Source organism: Cetorhinus maximus, chromosome 22, assembly GCF_964194155.1.
Source record: "Cetorhinus maximus chromosome 22, sCetMax3.hap1.1, whole genome shotgun sequence".
Classification (NCBI taxonomy): domain Eukaryota; kingdom Metazoa; phylum Chordata; class Chondrichthyes; order Lamniformes; family Cetorhinidae; genus Cetorhinus; species Cetorhinus maximus.
Genome location: NC_135900.1, coordinates 46,004,643 through 46,024,263, shown reverse-complemented (window position 1 = coordinate 46,024,263; position 19,621 = coordinate 46,004,643). Strand labels below are relative to the sequence as shown.

At 45.6% G+C, this 19,621-nt stretch overlaps 1 protein-coding gene across 2 annotated transcripts in view; it reads right to left on the bottom strand.

Annotated features, from left to right (window-relative positions):
- The window catches only part of ttc38 (tetratricopeptide repeat domain 38), a 66,683-nt gene that overhangs the window by 37,167 nt on the left and 9,895 nt on the right, over window positions 1-19,621 (bottom strand). For both annotated transcript variants that reach the window (XM_078568248.1, XM_078568247.1), the window contains 3 exons: window positions 8,123-8,204; window positions 3,596-3,767; window positions 1,085-1,258 (listed from right to left, as the gene is read on the bottom strand). In XM_078568248.1, the coding sequence (XP_078424374.1) occupies window positions 1,085-1,258; window positions 3,596-3,767; window positions 8,123-8,204 (428 nt within the window). The remainder of the gene's footprint in view (window positions 1-1,084; window positions 1,259-3,595; window positions 3,768-8,122; window positions 8,205-19,621) is intronic.

Sequence of the window (19,621 nt, the reverse complement as noted above, 5' to 3'; positions counted from 1 at the left end):
GGATATTACCTGTAAGATATGGTTCTGTGAGTTGCTTGATTAGTCTGTGAGACAGCTCTCCCAATTTTGGTAAGATATTAGTAAGGAGGACTTTGCAGGTCTGAGATTGCCATTGTCGATTCCGGTGCCTAGGTCGATGCTAGGTGGTCTGTCAAGTTTCATTCCTTTTTCGTGACTTTGTAGCAGTTTGTTACAACTGAGTGGCTTACTAGGGCATTTTAAGAGTCAACCAGATTGCTGTGGGTTTACATTGACAATGGTTTCATGGTCATCATCAGACTTTAAATTCCAGATTTTTATTGAATTCAAATTTGTTCATTCGAACCCAGGTCCCCAGAGCATTACCTTGGGTCTCTGGATTACTAGTCCAGCCAGAGAGAGAGAGAGAGCAGGAGGGAGACTGGGAGAGATCGAGTGGGAGAGGGAGGGACTGTGAGATTGCATGAGAGAGACAGTAGCTGAGGGTGAGTAAGTGACAACTCTAAGACTGGCAGTGAGTCGGCCATACCTACACTAATCCTCTCAGTCATCTTCATTAATTACTCTTTTTAAAAAATATATCAATTAATTGTTTTTACACTGCTTTATTTTTGCTCAGCAAGTTATTTCTTTTCTTCATACTCAACTTTTTTTTAATTCATGTAAATTTCCAAAGTTTGCTCATCAGCCCATTGAGTGATAAAGAAATGGAAATATGCACTGCCCATGCAAAAAGATTGGACAAATCTGTTTTAGAGTTGAAGACACCCCAAATTAATCAAAACGTATGAGGGTAACCAATCAATTACAGTATATGGTAACGACTTTGTGGACTTATAAACAGCTTTGATGGAAACCGTATGATGGTGCGATTGATAGACTTCTTTGTGCTCATCCTGATGACAGCCATGGAACAAAAAGGCTAATCAAAAGCACATCTACCTCTGGGGAAGGCTGAAGTGCAAGTTATTGAATTACAATTCCAACATCATTGATTATGGAGATATATTTACAGCCTTTCTCCCAGCTTAAAAAAGACACGTGGCTGAGTAACTACTAAAAAATGCTGGCAGAACGTTTTCTAATACGAAGATGGAATACTTACCCATAGAGAGGAATTTGTGGTGTCCAGTGAGGAAGAACCCGTGCAATGGAGTCTCTTAACTGTTGCTGGTGACCTAGATAATAGTAGGTATCCTGAGACATCTTCAATGCCAGCAGGTCGGTTGGCTGATACAACAGGATCTCCTCCCACAGATTGCATGCTTTTGGAAGAGATCTAAAGAATTTAAAAGGATGTTAGAACGAACATCATTGTAACTTTTTTTCTTGATCACTTCAAGGTGTTAAATTCGTTTTGAATCAGGTAACAATTTTTCACCTGAAACTTGACAGACATGCTAATTTTCACATACATCATTCGGACCAACCAGGGTGTAACAGACAAATGGTCCTCCAGGAATCTTTCCACTTGCTGCCAGTCCCTCCGTGCTCCCGGATTCCCTTGCCTCCTTTCATTACTAACGTCTGACTCAGATCTGCAGAGAAGATGCTGGATTTCCCACCACTCACTGGCAAGCTGCTGGCCAGAATTATTGAAATGACAACATAATCATAAAAATGACTCCAACCATGAAAATTGGTTAAGGTCTCCTGTTAACAGGGTCAGGCAGGCATAGCAAACGCCCACTCCAACACCTGCTTGATTCACACAGAACTCAAAAATTGTCCTTATGTTACGGACTGCGATGGGAGTAGTGTGCAGTTAATTCTGGCCCCACTTCTCCACACGTCATAATAGTTTAAATGTTTGATTCGCCCACAAAACTGGCCAGTTGTTTACCTTTGATACTGTTATTCCCAGCATAAAAAGACTCTAATCTGGCTTCTTTCAGTAAACATAAAAAAATAAATTTATTATAAAACAAACTGCTTTTCAAAAACAAGTTAATAAACTGGTTAACATATAAGTTGTAGTTTAGAAGTGTAATGATTTTCCCCTTTTAAAAAATGCAGATATTCAAACCCCCATACGCACACACAAACACAGAACAGAACAAAACAAACAACAGTCTGCTGCAGAGGCTGGAGGATGGGAACGTTTCTGTTAAAGGAATCAAATTCAGAAAGATCTCGACAGCGTTGATCTAACAGAATTCTGGTCACAATAGATCTGGAAGTCCTTTCAGATGGATTTGTTGGTGAAAGTGTTCTTGGTGCCTCTTATTTATCTCAACTTTGCAGGCTTTCAAAAAAAAAGATGATTTATTCTAATGAGACTTTTCTGAGGAAGGTTTAACACAAAGGCGAGGCAGAGAGGGGAAAAGAAAGAGTCTTTTCCTTGCAGCTTGCAACACACACACACACACACACACACACACACACAGTGTTTTTTAACGTATCAACAAGAGTCTTTAGCCTGGCAACAGCAGTTCTTTGTTAGCTTAGATATACAAGGTATCTCTTCCTCTCCAGGTGTTCCGCGCTAGAAATCTTTCTTGACCCGTGGTTCCTTAAAGAATGGCATAGTCACAGCCCCAAATTAATATTGCAAACTTTTAAAAATAACTCAGGAAGAAGAATGTCCAAAATTCAATGTCCTTCAAATTTTCCAAAAACAGGTACCTCAAACACTTGGAAGTGTGTAAGAAAAATAAGAAAGACAGTTTTATTCATGGGCGGTGCAGTGGTTAGCGTTGCTGCCTCACAGCTCCAGAGACTCTGGTTTGATCCTGACCTTGGGTGTCTGTCTGTGTGGAGCTTGCACGTTCTCCCCATGTCTGCTTGGGTTTCCGCCGGGTGGTCCAGTTTCCTCCCAGAGCGCTGGTTAGGTGGATTGGGTAAATTGCCCCTGTATGTGTGTGTGCATGTCAGTGGGTGTCCTGTGATAGACTGGCATCCCGTCCTGGGTGTACCCTGCCTAACGCCATTGCCTGTCGGGATAGGCTCTGACTCCCCACAACTCGCAATTGGATGAAGAGGTTCTGGAAAAGTGAGTGAGTTTTATTCATATTAATTTTCCTCAAATGGAGCCAGGAGCGGACAAGTGCCTTCCAACTTCTGTTAATGAATCGTAATTAAACAATAATTGAAACTCCAAACTGATTTACTTAAGCAATTAACGTTTGTGAACTTAAAGGGACCAAATTCTTAAACACAGCTTCATCCCATCAGCATTTACTATTGAATGTTATTATATTAACAGAAGTTAATAATCGTTTAAAGCAGTGTATTGCTTCACTTTCTGAGAGTAACTGCTGATTCTATCTCTATATACATCTTATTCCTCTCTTTGTGATTGGACTTTAACAAGGTGCAAAAAGTTTACTGAATTACCCAAAATAAGACTTAATACATTGCAAGCTGAACCTTTATATTGATTTTATGGTGATGGGAATGGTTATGGGAAATTGCCTAGCATTGTTCATTGCCCTCCATAAGCATGGGCACTGTAAATGATGGCACTGTGCCTCCTATAATCATTTTCCATACAAAGTCAATTAACCCTTTAATGATCAGAGTAATGCAAGTTGAGTGCTAATAACTGTTAGTCATGGGCACTAAAGAAAATCCTCTGCAGCACGATTGAAATCATACCTTACATAATTCTCCTTACCCTTTTGCAAAAAGATCCAGTGCTTCCACATGGAGACGTTCCCGCTCAGTTATCTCTTGTGTCTTTGAAAGTCCAACCATCCTCTTGATTGCAGCATCCAGATCTTTATCCAGCCGAACTGATTTTCCTGTGCCAATCAGTTCTGCTCCATTAATGATCACCTGCCCCATCACTGAAAGACAAATGGAGGATAAAGTGGGGGGCTGGATTTTCCCCCCCTTGATGCTGACCAAACCCTCTTCGGGAGGCCCAAACTGGAGACATGCAGGGCCACAATTTTATACTTAGCAGCCAATTCCTGATGGACATTTTCCCTAGGCCAGAAAATGTGGTGGATTGTAGCCCAAGGCTCATGTAATGTAATGTCAGGGTCACCATGTAGCTGCCTTTAGCAAATCCCATTTTCCCTCACATCGGTATTTTTGTCAAGGCGGGTGGATTCCTGAAGACTAGGAACCATGCCAGGTAAGTCCTTTTGTGAACTTTGGGGGAAGCCTGCAGCGGAGTCAGGGATCTTTTGACAGTTACCTTTAAAAGGACTTGTCAACTTCAAATGTCATAATGTAATGATGTATGATGATTTAAGTATGTTTTTAATGCATTGATTGAGCATAGGGCTCTACACTGTGGTTTGAGTTTTACAGTAATTTAAAGTCCAGAGATCTTTTCAGACTTTGGAATAAAAACTGCACTGTTGCCAGACTTCTTTGGCTGAAACTCCATCGAGCCTTTGAAACAAAGGACGGAATTTTCTGAGCCCACTGGCAGCAGGCGTGATAGGTGGCGTGCGCAGAAAATATAACGCGACCTGCTTCACAAAGACATGAAGGCAGGTCGCGATCATCGGCTCAGCCTGCCAATGGCAGGCTGTGTTGCCCACCATCGGTCAGTAGGGAGCTAATTGTAATACATTAGCGTATAATTAAAAGGCCATCCCGCCGGACTCTTGGAACCCCACTGTATTGTCTGTCCACATCGGCGGGAAAGCACGCTGATGTGTTTCACAACAGCACACAGGCAACGTGCACTTGGCAGCCTTCACCTTGGGGGAACAAAGGTGAGTGAGCAGCAGCGTTCTCCACAGCTCGCCCATTGTTTACAGGCCTCGGAGCGCCAGGGAGCAGGGGCAACTGATGCCTGGCCCTGGAGGCGACTGTTGATGGGGGAGGGTGGTGCTGTCCAGGGGAAAGTACTGGCCAGCCTCGGATGCGACTGTTGGGGGTGGGGGGGGTTGTGTCTGGGGTCAAGTGCTGGCCGGCCCCGGAGGCGACTGCTGAGGGTGGGGTGGGAGTGTCCGGGGGCGAGCGGGCCACATCGGCTACACGCTTACATCCAGCCCCCCACCCCGGTCAAGTGCTGCCCTGGCGCTGCATCCCGCACACAGGCAATCGAGGCGGGATGCAAGGTAAGCGAGGGAAGTGGCCACACATTATGGACGCCTGTATAAACTGACCATGCCTCTGCAACTGAGACAGATCAGGCGCAGCCACAGTGATATGTTTGGGGTCAGGCTCCTTGCCTGCCCGCCCATGCAAGCAACGCGGAGGCACCAAAAGGGCCACCAAGCACTCCAGACCTTACCCCCACCCCACCAAAACAGACTTTGAGTCTGCCACCACTTTATTGGACTGCAGATCAGCTGGGCTACACAGTTTGTACAATCTCCTCGCCAACGCTGACCATGTAGCAGTCACTGCTGGAGGCGCTCACAGTCCCTTGCAATCTCAGCATCCTGGTTTGGATCAATGTACCCCATGTCACAGGTTGACAGGGCAGCCATGCAGTGCACTCATCTCTGGCTATCCAAGGGGTGACCAGCACTCTCTGGGAAGCATTAAGGGGCGGTCACACAGGGCCAGGAAAGGTGCTAAGTACAGCCATGATAACCATGTCTCTCTCTTATGCTGCAGGAGGACTACGTCAGGATCATGGGTCCTGGTGACCTAGCTGTATGCCTGATGGCCTACAGAGACTGTAGAAGACGGAGGAGAGAATGATTGAGGCGCCTGGCCATGGAAAGTCAGGAGCAGCAACCTCATGAAGGGGCTCCCGCACACGCTGCAGGAGCGACAGCGAGCCGTGGCTGGTCTGCGCCTAGCGACACCCAGGGACTATAGACACCGCCTGTCTTTCCTGCAGGTGACTGAGAACCAGTGTCACTGACAACTGCGCATGTCCAGGGACCTGGTGACTCACATCTGCCACTTACTGCAGGACTTGGCACCAAGGGAACATGGAGGGCATCCACTGCCAGTGGCTGTGAAAGTGACCGCGGTGCTCAATTTCTATACCAGTGGCTCCTTTCAGGGCTCCACAGGTGACCTCTGTGGGATTTCACAATCCACCACCCACAAATGCATCCACGAGGTCATGGATGGCACACAACTTTGTGCATTTCACCTGGGACCGGGACAGCCAGGATGCAAGGGCCATTGGATTCGCCCTGATCTCGGGATTCCCACAGGTGCATGGTACGATTGACTGCACTCATGTGGCGCTCAGGTCTCCATCGCTACACTTGGTGGACTTCATCGGCCGCAGGACTTCCACTTGCTGAATGTGCAGCTGGTATGCGACCACCAGAAACGCATCCTGCAGGTATACGCATGGTTTCCAGAGAGTGTGCATGACGCCTACATCCTGAGTCGCTCACAGATCCCTGCACTCTTCCAGAGTCCTCAGGGTTGGCTCCTTGGGGACAAGGGCTACCCACAGAGGCCGTGGCTGATGACACCCATGCGACAACCTCAGGCTGCTATAATGAGGCTCATGCAGCAGCTCGCAACTTGGTGGCGCAGACCATCGAGATGCTGAAGATGCGGTTCTGGTGCCTGGACTGGTCTGGTGGAGCCCTGCAATACAGTCCGCAGAGGGTGTCACGCATCGTCATCGTCTACTGCGCCTTTTATAACCTGGCACTGCAATAGGGAGAGGAGCTGGCTGAGGAGGAGATGGGGGAGCTGCACATCTCCTCCGATGAGGAGGACGGCAACGGAGATGAGGGTGAGGGGGTCCTCAGTGGTGACAATGATGGGGACGAGGCAGGCGCGCTCGGTAAGCCCTCATAGCTGCCAGATTTGTGGAGGATGACGGCAACGTGCAGTGATATGTCCCCTTAGATCCGCACATCGCAGTTTTGAACGTTTGACTCCAGTCTGGCTTATGGCAGCGCCAATACCCTCTGTGAGAACGCTCCTGTCTTTGAGACGATGTGGAGGCCCTAATAGTTGCTCGGTCGCAGGAGGATGATGACAACATACATTGAGAACACTCCATAGATTTTCACATAACCTCTGAGAATATCTGACTCCTGTCTGGCCAAGGGCAGCTCGCTTGCACTCCATGATCAGGGCCACCTCAGAGACGCAGCTATGAAACTTTAGACACATCTGATGCTGTGTCTGCCTTCAGCACCTCAGCCCTTCAGGAGCTGGTGCACAGCATCACTGGTTGCAGATGCTGGTGTGATGGGGGCCAGCCCCACCTTAAGGTGTTGAGAGCACACAGAGAGAATGAGAGAACTCTGTGGTGCCTGCCCTCTACATTCTGACAGCAATGACCAGCACCTCCGAAGTGCAGACATCAGTAATGTTTCCAGGGAGTGAGAGGCTGGACCAAAGCATCGTCACAAAATGTTCTTACCAGCTATTTCCAGGTTCGTACCCAGACAAGAATTAAGGAACCGCTTTAAATATAAAGACGTAAGAAATAGGAGCAGGAATAGGCCATTTGGCTCTTCGGGCATGCTCCATCTTTCAATATAAATATAGCTGATCTTTCACCTCAATTTCATCTTCCCACACTATTACCAAATCCCTTAATTCCCATATCAAAAAAATCTAGTGAACAATATGTTCAATGGCTGAGCATTAAGAACCCTCTAAGGTAGTGGATCCCAAAGATCCACAACCCTTTGAATGAAGAAATTTCTCACCTCAGTCCTAAATTGTCAACCCTTTAATCTGAGACTCTGATCCCCTAGTTCTACATTTTCCTGCTGGGGAAACATCCTTCAACGTCTTTCCTAGCAAGCCTGTTAAAATTTTATATGTTTCAATGAGATCACCTCTCATCCTTCTAAATTACAGGGAATACTACTCTGTTCAATCTCTCCTCCTAGGCAATCCCCTCATTCTAGGAATTGGTCTCGTGAACCTAATAATAGCTACAGCCCTTTAGAACTAGATGCATTCCATCTCCCCACCCCTGGGAGATGCTTCCATTTGTAGGTCCAATCCAGGCCAGATGTCAGTCTACATAACGCAAAAGGCAAAGCTCATGAAATCTGACAAAGTTAGTGCGGCAAAGTGAGTGAGCATAAGGCTCCTCCAATCTTCAGACTTTTAAGCTAATTACTACTTCCAGATCTATTTTTCTCAGTCTTTGTGGTGTTCAAATACTGCTATAAAGTTTAAAAAATCATTGAATTGCCTTGTAATGTCTTCATTAAAGTTTTTACTTCACAGCCTCAATCTCTCTTATAAAGCTTGGGCATCAATGGGAAAAGTAAATTAATTCTCTACTCACCAAAGTCTGGATCTGCAGCTTGTAACTGAGTCGCACAACTCTCAAATCCTCCAAGACTTGGATCATTAGTCCAAGACACCCACTGTGGAATAAGTAATGAAACACTTGTTTACACATACCTACAGGGGCAGCAGTATTTCAGTGACCCAACAGTTTTGTTCAGGATTAAAATAGCTAGCAATAGTGAAATCACTAAGATTCCTTTATGATCAATGTTTAGCTGGAGTTTCTGTTAGTTGGGACTGACCAAGAGGTCATACATTTGTGATGCACAGTGATCTTAGGGGATGGCAGAACTGGATTTTCTCAGACTTGTTCCTTTAGAACTGGAGACAAGTGACAAGTATTAACATGAGTCTGACTGAAATCTATTAGTGAACAACAGCCTCCAGGCCACAAAGGAAGCTCCCTGTTGGTCCAGTAACCCTGGCAGCACTTAATTCATGCAACATAAGGAAGGGGGGGGGGGGGGGACAGTGGCATAATGGTATTGTCACTGGGCTAGTAATCCAGGGTAATGCTCTGGGGACCTGGGTTTGAATCCTCCCATGGCAGATTGTGGAATTTGAATTCAATAAAAATCTACAAACAAAAGTCTAACAATGACCACGAAACCATTGTCGACTGTCATAAAAACCCATCTGGTTTAGGGAAGGAAAACTGCCATCCTTACCTGGTCTGGCCTACATGCAACACCAGACCCACAGCAACGCGGTTGACTCGTAAATGCCTGACTTACATACAAATTAGGCCATTTGGCCCCTCAAGCCTGCTCTGCCATTCAATAAGATCATGGCTGATTTGTTTGTGTTTCAAATTCCACATTCCCATCTACCCCACCGCTCCCCCCCACTTCCCCCCCAACCCCCACACCCCCCCCCCCCACCCCCGATAACCTTTGATTCCCTTGCCTAACGAGAATCTACCTACCCCCACCTTAAAAATATTCAATGACTCTGCTTCCACTGCCCTCTGAGGCAAAGGGTTCCAAATACAGCATCCGCAGTATTTTGCCTTTATCAGAGAGTTCCAAAGTCACACAACCCTCAGAAAAAATTTCTCCTCATCTCTGTCCTATAATTGCAACCCCTAATTTTAAAACAGTGCCCCCCCTGTTCTGGACTCACCCACAAGCGAAAACATCCTTTCCAAGTCCACCTTGTCAAAACCATTCAGGATCTAATATACTTCAATCAAGTCACCCCTCACTCTTCTAAACTCCAAGGAAAACAAGCCCAGTCTGCCCAACTTTTCTTCATAAGACAACCCACTCATTCCAGGTAACAATGTAGTAAACCTCCTTTGAACTGCCTCCAATGCATTTACATCCTTCTTTAAATAAGGAGACCAAAACTGCACGCAATATTTGAGATGTGGTCTCACCAACGCATAATATCCTTACTTTTATGTTCAATTCCTCTCGTAATAAAGGATAGCATTCCATTGGCCTTCTTAATCACTTGCTGTATCTGCATACTAAGTCTTGTGATTCATACATTAGAACATCTAGAACTCTCTGCACCTCAGAATTCTGCAGCTGTTCTATATTTAAGTTTATTCTTCCTGCCAAAGTGAACAACTTCACTTTTTCCCACATTATACTCCATCTGCCAGATTTTTGTCCACTCACTTAACCTATCTATATCCATCCGCAACCTCTTTATGTCCTCCTCACAACATACTTTCCTACCTATCTTTGTATCTGCAAATTTAGCAACCATGCCTTCACTCCCCTCATCCAAGTCATTGATATAAGCTGTAAAAAGTTGAGGCCCCAGCACAGGCCCCTGTGGGACTCCACTTGTCACATTCTGCCAATCAGAAAATGATATGCATATCATACTCCATTATGCATCCTCCATGTTTTCTGCCAGCCAGCCAGCCAATCTTTTATCCATGCTAATATGTTATCCCCTACACCATGCACTTTTATTTTCTGCAATAACCTTTGATGAGGCACTTGATCAATTGCCTCCTGAAAATCCAAGTACAGTACGTCCACAGACTCCCTTTTATCCACAGCATATACAATCACCCTTGTGAACTCATGTGTGGCTAATGTGTTTTTTAATTCTCTTATGTGTGCTACGGCGTGGTGCTCCCCCTCCTTGCTGCCAGCCATGCTGGTGGTGACGGGTTGCTGACCCTGTGCCTGGGATGACTTTCACCGGCGTCCTCTGTTCACCTCAACCCATGAGGCCCCGGCATGTGGACATCTCCTGTACAGTGACAAGTCTCATCTATCGCTGCAGCACTCTGAGGCACTAGTGTCAAAGGCAGAGGGGTGGAGGAGAGGCTGTCCCCATCAAGAGCATCCCATTGTGACAGCAGCTACTCATCTGCCATCCTGAGGTCCATTTGGCCCTCCCTTCTTTCCTGAGAGGAACCAGGACCTGCTTGTGACTCCAGGCACCTTGTTCCTCTCTCGCCCTGGCTCTGGGCACCTGAGCTCAGAGACAAGGTGATGGAATATAGGTCAGAATGTATACCCAGTATTCCATCAGTGAGCTGCTGGGTTTGGCTCTCCATGGCAGTCCCAGTCTCTCAATGGTGAAAGCCAAGCGTTCTGAAGAGAGGGTGACCACAGCACCCATGACCTGGATGGACTCCTCCACTGTCTGTGCCAGGGTGTGCAAACCCTCTGAAAACTCTGCCACATCTCCACGTACCTCATGCTGTACATCCAGCATCTGCCACCTGACAGACAACTCCAGAGGCTCATCGTCAGCCTAGGAGTCAGCATCTAGGTCACCTCCACCACTCCTGAGTTCAGAGCCTGCTCCGCCTCAATATCTCAGTCTCCAACAGCAGGTCTTCCAACTGTGATGTTCCCACACCAGTGTAACCCTTTCATTCAACTCACACACGCCTCAGTGGGTATGTGCTTTTGCACTGGTGCTAAGTGCTGCATGAGGGTGTGACGGTGCAACCTCAGAGGCTCCCTTCTCCTCCTCAGAGTTTAATGTTGGTCCCTCAGGGCTTGCAGCTGCCAAAGTTACACCTTTGGGGGTAAACAAAGGAGGATTATGAAGGGCACCATTACCATTTGAGATGACTTCAAAGACACATGCGTGACACGCACGCATGCACGTGCACACATAATACTAACCAGAGTGAAACCCTCAGCCCTTTCAAAATTGAGACACACATTCCTCCCCAAATGCTGGAAGCCACCAGTCAAACCCATCAATGCTCCCTCCCTGCACTCTTCCCCTATTTCCCCATCCCACTTCAGCACACTCCTTTTCAGGGGAAAGCTATGTGCCCTTGGAATCTTATCACCCGAAGGCATCCTCCAGGCTCTCCAGGGCAATGGTCTTGCACCACTGGTTGGCTACCAACTCCAGAACCATCTCCTTCAGATGTCAAGATTGCCGGGTTTGGCACACCTCCTCTGGTCCATGACCTCCCACAGGCATTATGTGCTCCCTTCTCCTGCAATGGTAAAGATACATTGTAATGAATCTTCTGTGGAAGATTATTTATGTGCCCAACATGACTGTTGTGAGCAACCACCAACTTGCAATGATCCTTGCAAATTAACAGGTCTTTTTAATTCAGAACACCCTCCCCCCCCACCCCACCCCCCCAACCAACCCACAGAATCCCCCGGTGTCATGCAGTGTGGCATGTCTGCTTCATTCTGGCCTCTGCACATGGCCCAGACACTAGGCAACCCCACATTTGACACGTGTCACGCCCTCACACCCTCTCATGTCGGACTATTCACAAAAATGATAGCCCACACACCTTTGCTGAACATGAAAGGTCATTCTGTCTCCTAAGGCACCGTAGCCAAGTCCTTTCGATGACCTCAAGGCTGAACTCCTTTGCCACCTTCACCCAGGCCTCTTTGGTCTGGCAGGAAGGTCTCCTCTTGCCATTCTTCAGCATGAGGAGCTCCTGCTGATCACTCAAAGCCTGGAGGAGGACTCACAGGGAGTCATCGTCAAACCATTAGGCCATCTCCATTTGGCCTGACTCCCTTTGGCAGCTGCAAGACGTGGTGAGGATTCAAAGCTAACGCTATTGGAAATCACCAAGTTGTCTTTCAGCTTCTGTGGAGAGACAAACAGAGTTACAGGGTAGAATTTGACTTTTTTTCTAGACAGGCGACTATCCCTGAATGAGACGGAGACAAAGTGGGTTGTGAATTAGGTGCACGTTGGATTTCGGTAAACAGGGGAAAGAGGCGTGGTATACATAGGAATTAATTAAAAAGTAATTAAATTAAGCTAAATAAACAACAATAGGGAGCCCTTTAAACAGTGGGAGTTCAGAGAGAGAGAGAGAGCCCATAAAGCAGTGGAGAGAGAGAGCCAGGGGTTTACAGATAAAATCTAAAAGCGACGCCATTGGAGTCCCATAAGTTTGTTGGTAAGTATAGGCCTGGCACAGAGGAGATGATTGGTAAGCGACAGGTGAGTTATTATATTATACCATACCATAGTAAACATTTTAAAGTTTAAAGGTATGCCACTGTCATGTGGAATGTGCATCCTGCGGGATGTGGGAAGCTGTGCAAGCACAAAGTGCCCTCGATGACTACATCTTCACAAAGCGTCACCAGCTGCAGATATTTGTGCTCTGGGTTGCAGAGCTCAAGTGGTGGCTTGAGTCACTGTAGTGCATCTGCAAGGCTGGGGATTACATGGCTAGCACATTTAGAGAGGTGGTCACACCGCAGCTAAGAAGTACATAGGCAGAGGGGGAATGGATGATCGCCAGAGTATCTAAGAGAAACCGTCAAGTACTGCAGGAATCCCCTCAGGCTATCTCGCTCTCTAACTACTTTTCCCTTTTGGATACTGGTGAGCGAGATCATTCCTCAGAGGGCTGTAGCAAGAGCTAAGTCCGTGGCACCACAGGTAACTCAGCTACACAGAAAGGGAGGAGGGAGAGTGGAAGTGCTATAGTAATAGGGGATTCCATAGTTAGGGGAGCAAACAGTTGTTTCTGTGGCCATAGAGGTGACCCCAGGATGTATGTTGCCTCCCTAGTGCCAGGGTCAAGGATGTAACAGAGCAGCTGCAGGACATTGTTTTGGGGGAGGGTGTACAGCTAGAGGTTGTGGTCCACACTGGGACCAATAACATAGGTAGGAAAAGGGATGAGGTGCTGAAAGCAGATTTTAGGGAGCTTTAATTCCCTAAAAAGCAATACCTCAAGATTAATCTCAGGATTACTCCCAGTGCCATGTGCTAGTGAGCATAAGAATAGGAAAATTGAGCAGTTCAACACGTGGCTGGAGAAACGGAGTAGGAGCGGGGGGCTTTAGATTTCTGAGGCATTGGGATCGTTTCTGGGGCAGGTGGGACATGTACAAGAAGGATAGGTTACACCTTAACAGGACTGGGCCTAATATCCTCCTGGGGAGGTTTGCTCATTCTGTTGGAGAGGATTTAAACTAGATTGGCAGGGAGATGGGAACCTGAGGAGAAATTCAGAGTAGAGAGGAGAAAAACTGGCAGTGGAAAGTAGAGAAGTATTAACTGATAGGGAGGATATATCAGAGGATATATCAAGGTATATAGAGTACTTGCAGGCTTTGACAGACTTAGAGTAGGCAATAGTAAGTAATTAAATTGAGTCAGACTAAGGGGGAATGTAAAAGACTCTAATGTACATGTACATGAATGCACAGCGCGTGGTTAATAAGATTGGTGAACTACAGGCACAGGTTGACAAATGGAATTATGTTTCTATTGCTATAACACAGACCTGGCTCAAAGATGGGCAAGACTGGGTGTTAAATATCCATGGGGACAAGGTGTTTAGGAGAGACAGGAAAGGAAGAAAAGGAGGGGGAGTGGCAGTATTGATTAAAAACGGCATTAGGGTACTGGAGAGAGAGAGAATATTCCAGAGGGATCAAGGACGGACTCTGTCTGGATAGAGTAAGGAATGAAAAAGGTGCAACAACATTGTTTGGTCTGGTATATAGACCATCAACTAGTGGAAGGGATATAGAGAAACAAATTTGCAAAGAAATTACAAAGAAGTGCAAGAATTGTAGAGCAATTATAATGGGGGGCTTCAATTATCCAAATATAGACTGGAATAGGAATAATACAAAGGGACAAGAGAGGCTTGATCTCCTGGAATGTGTTCAAGGCAATTTTCTGCAGCAGTATGTTTCCGGTCCAACGAGAGGGAAGGCACTGTTGGACCTGGTTCTGGGGAATAAGTTGGCCCAAGTGGATCAAATATCAGTGGGAGAGCATTTAGGGGACATTGGTCATTGTATCATAAGGTTTAGGTCAGCCATGGAAAAGGGCAAGGAACAATCCAGAACTGGGATAATTAACTGGAGGAAAGCCAACTTCGATGGGATGGGGATGCATCTGAATCGTGTGAGTTTGAATCAAATGTTGGCAGAAAAGATGGTGGTTGATCAAAAGGCCACCTTCAAAGAAAAAGTACTGCAGGCAATGTCAAGGTATATTCCCTGAACGGGGAAAGAGAGGACAAATAAATCCAGAGTGCCCTGAATGACGAGAGAGATGGAGGTGAAGATGAAAAGGAAGACGTGTGTACACGACAGATGTCAGGTAGAAAATACAATGGAGAATCAGGCTGAATATAGAAGGACCAGAGGGGAAGTGAAAAAAAACTAATAAGAAAAGCAAGGAGAGAGCATGAAAAGAGACTGGTAACCAAACTAAAATGGAATCCCATGGTCTTCTTTAAGCATATAAACAATGAAAGGGTGATAAAAGAAAGCACAAGGCCGATAATAGATAAAAAAGGGGACTTGCACATGGAGGCAGGAGAAATAGCAGAGGTATTGAACAAGTACTTTGCATCTGTCTTTACAAAGGAAGAAGATGCTACGCAGGCCGAGGTGAGAGAGCAGGTAACTGCTACACTAGAAAAATTTACAATTGAGATGGATGTGTTAGAAAGGCTATCTCTACTTTAAATAGATAAGGTACCAAACCGGTTAAGATGCAGCAAAGGATAGAAGTGAGTGTGGAAAATGCAGAGGAACTCGTGATCATCTTCCAGTCTTCCTTAGACACAGGAGTGGTGCCAGAGGACTGGAGAATTGTGAATGTTACACCCTTGTTCAAAAAGGGGTGCAAGGATAAAGCCGGCAACTACAGACCTGTCAGTTTGACTTCAATGGTAAAGAAACTTCTGGAAACTATAGTAAGACAAAATCAATAATTACTTAGACAAGTGAAGGACAATTAAGGGAAACCAGCAAAGATTCATTAAGGGAAAAATCATGCTTAACTAACTTGTTGGAGCTTTTTGAGGAGATAACAGAGAAGATTGATAAGGGCAATGCTGTTGATGTGGTGTATATGGATTTTCACAAGGCAATTGGTACAGTATCACACAGGAGACTTGCGAGCAAAATTCTAGCTCATGGAATAAAAGGGAAGGTAGGCACTTGGACAAGAAATTGGCTGAGTGACAGGAAACAGAGACTAGTGGTTAATAGATGTTTTTCAGATTGGAGGAAGGTTTGTAGTGGAGTTCCCCAGGGCTCAATGTTGGGACCTTTGCTCTTCCTGATATATATTAATCATCAAGGCTGTGGTGTTCAGGGCGCAATTTTAAAATTTGCAGATGACATAAAGATTGGAAACATTTTCAACTGTGATGAGAATAGTCTTGAACTTCAAAAGGACATAGACATATTGGTGGATCGGGCAGGCAAGTGGCAGATGAAATTCAGTGCAAAGAAGTGCGAGGTGATTCACTTTGGCAGGAAGAATATGGAGGAACAGCATAAAATAAAGGGAGAAACTCTAAAGGAGGTGCAGGAACAGAGGGACCTCAGTGTATATGCACATAAGTCAGTGAGGATGGGAGGGCATGTTGAGGGAATGAAGCATACTGTATCTCAGGCTTTATTAATAGGGGCATTGAGTACAAGAATAAGAAGGTCAGGTTAAACTTGTCTAAGACACTACTTCGGCCCCATCTGGAGTACTGTGTCCAGTTCTGAGCACAATACTTGAGGAGGGATGTGAAGGCATTGGAGAGAGTACAGAGGACATTCACAAGAATGATTCCAGGGATGAAGAACTGCAGCTATGAGGATAGATTGGAGAAGTTGGGACTATTTTCCTTGGAAAAAGAAGGCTGAGAGGAGATTTGATAGAGATATTCAAGATCCTGAGGGGTATGGACAGGGTAAATAGTGAGAAACTGTTCCCATTCAAGGGCGCATCAAAAAATAGAGGAAACAGATTCAAAATAATTGCCAAAAGTGATGTAAGAATTTTGTTTTCACCCACAGGGTGGTTGGAGTCCAGAACAAACTTCATGAGGGTGGTGGAGTCAGGTTCAATTGAGATATTCAAAAAGGAATTGGATTGCTATATGAAAAGAATTTGCAAGGGATAAAGCAGGGGTTCAGGACTAGTAGAATGCTCGTTTAGAGAGCCACTGCAGACTCAATGGGCCGAATGGCCTCCTTCTGCATTGTAAAGATTCTGTGATTCTTTTTATTCAGAAAGGGAATGAAACAGGTGTTCTCAGATGTTATTTCCTCCCTGGCAAGGATCCTGAATGAGACACAACTGGCGCAATAGTCACAAGAATGGAAAAAGATGCTCTCACCTGCTGCTGTTCCACTGCATCAGAGTCTGCGAGGAATACTGCCTTATTCCCACACTGATTGCAACCAACGTGGATCACCACACATGGATTTCTCCTGAAGCTGCCACCAACCCGATGTCAGCGTTTCTTTAAATAAATAGGTGGCCATGATTGACTTCTGGTTCACAGCCTAACTCCTCTCATACCAAACATCCAATTGGGCGTGGAGCTCCCCCTCACAACATCTGTTGACTGCCTTCCCGCCAAGCGGCCACTATTCAGCCACCTGACGCTTGATCGCCATTTTGAAATGGTGGGAGCAGGAGTGAGTGGACCACCCACTTCCAATTCTGCCTCCCTCACCATGCCAGAAACATAAAATCCAGCCCCAATCCACTTAATTTACTCAAAAGTAGTCTCTTGGTTATTGTAGTATAATGGGGAGAATCGGAGACTTGGGAGGAGATGTAGCATAAGGGGATAATTCTAACTGTGTAATATGCTAATGAAACACAGTATATATCATCACAGGAAGTCATGCAATATCTCATGATATTGCTCTCTCTTGTACAACCTCATGGCAAGATGAAGCCACTGTAAGATGTTGCTCAGTAAAGTTAATATTTTCTTTACCTCAGCAGACTCCATTAATATTCTGCATTAGCACAATGAAACCAAGAATATTATATGGTAGCAGTGAGTGAAGGAACAAGTATCAAGAAATCACTGCCATTACCAGAAAGCTTCAAGCAGGCCTCAGGTCTCAACTAAGCTGAAGATTACCAGATATTGCACCACACTGCATCTTATGGTGAAGCTGAACAGCGAGCAAGTCAGTTCATTATTGCATGAGATGGGTGGCTATGCATACAATATTATAGTCAGGCAAGGGATCAATGAAGAAAATACTACGTACAATGAAGTTGTGAAAAAAGCACTTGATGCTTACTTCATTCTGCAAAAGAATACCATTGTCGAGCAGGCTAAATTTAATGAACATACCCAATGACAAGGGGAAAGGATTGATACATTTATCAATGATCTGCATAGACTTGCAGAGAACTGTGAATATGGCAGCTTAAAAGACGAACTAATCAGGGGCAGAAATGTTATTGGAGTCTTGGATGAAGCATTGACTGACCAGTTGCATTCGAGAGATGATTTAACCTTAAAGACAATTCACCTGAGCAGACAAGCTGAGGTCAGCAAGAAAAATCTATTGGTGATTCGGGGTGACAGGGAGAACCATACCCTAAAAACGACTGACTCAATGGAGTATGTTCAATTCAAAAGCAAACAGGTGGCTTTACAAAAGCAGGGGAGGCAGGAAGACCAGCCATCAATTGTCCCAGCTTACCGTAAATCAGTGTGATGGGACAAAATACAAGCATGAAAGGTTTTCCACCGAAGAGGCCAAATGGCATTGTTGCAGAAAGAAGGGTAACTTTCAGGCTGTTATCGCGGCAAGAAGCTTGTACAGAATAAACAAAAAAAAGAAGCCTTCCAAAGGTGTCAAGGTCCATGAAATAAAAGACATCAATGATACTGAGATGCCTTTCCTCGGAGAGATCCAGGAACCAAGCAGAAGCTGCTGGAATGCTGATATCCTAGCAGAGGGTGACAAGACATACTTTAAGTTAGACATAGGTGCAGGAGTTTTGGTTCTTTCTGATGCTGAACCGTGGTTGGAGAAAAGTTCTGTCCAGCCCTCATGCAAAAACCACATAGGCCAGGAGGTATAGAACTCAAGGTCATAGGACAATTGAATGTGATCTTTCAATGTACAGACAGAAACATCACTGAAACCTTATATGTGATCCTGAACCAAAGTTGCTCACTCTTAAGCAGGAAAGCTGAAAACAACTTGCATCTGATTTGCAGAGTAGAAGAATTGGAAAGCTGAGAAGATCAGCCAAAATGCAGATAGGACCTTGGTGAGGCCACAGCTGGAGTACTGTGTGCAGTTCTGGTCGCCACGTTATAGGAAGGATGTGATTGCACTGGAGGGGTTGCAGAGGAGATTCACCAGGATGTTGCCTGGGATGAAACATTTAAGTTATGAAGAGAGGTTGGATAGACTTGAGTTGTTTTCGTTGGAGCAGAGAAGACTGAGGGGTGACCTGATCGAGGTGTACAAGATTATGAGGGGCATGGACAGGGTGGATAGGGAGCAGCTGTTCCCCTTAGTTGAAGGGTTAGTCACAAGGGGGCATAAATTCAAGGTGAGGGGCAGAAGGTTTAGGGGGGATGTGAGGAAAAACTTATTGACCCAGAGGGTGGTGACGGTCTGGAATGCACTGCCTGGGAGGGTGGTGAGGTGGGTTGCCTCACATCCTTTAAAAAGTACCTGGATGAGCACTTGGCACGTCATAACATTCAAGGCTATGGGCCAAGTGCTGATAAATGGGATTAGGTAGGTAGGTCAGGTGTTTCTCACATGTCGGTGCAGACTCGATGGGCCGAAGGGCCTCTTCTGCACTGTGATTCCGTGAAAAAACTTCAGAGCTGAATTTCCACAGCTGTTCACAAGACAAAGAAAGTTGAAAACAGCATACCACATAACTATGTCTCGGAACAAAGCCAGTGTGCCTGGCTACACCCAGAAAAGCTCCTCATCTACTCTTGCCAAAGGTAAAGAAGGAAGTTGGCTCTATGTTGAAGCAAAGGGTTACCTGTGATTGAACCAACAAGCTGGTGCTCGGAGATGGTCCCAGTGTCAAAACCCAACCAATCTATCAGAATTTGCATAATCTTAGACAGCTGAACAAAGCAGTTGAACGCAAAGTACATCCTGTGTCGTCTGTGGATGAGAGCTTGGCAATGTTGGGAAAGAGTTCAAATGTTCACAAAGCTAGATGCAAATTGTAGTTTTTGGCAACTACCCCTCGACGAAGAGTCTAAGTGGCTCACAACCTTCATTACACCATTTGGAGGGTTTTGTTT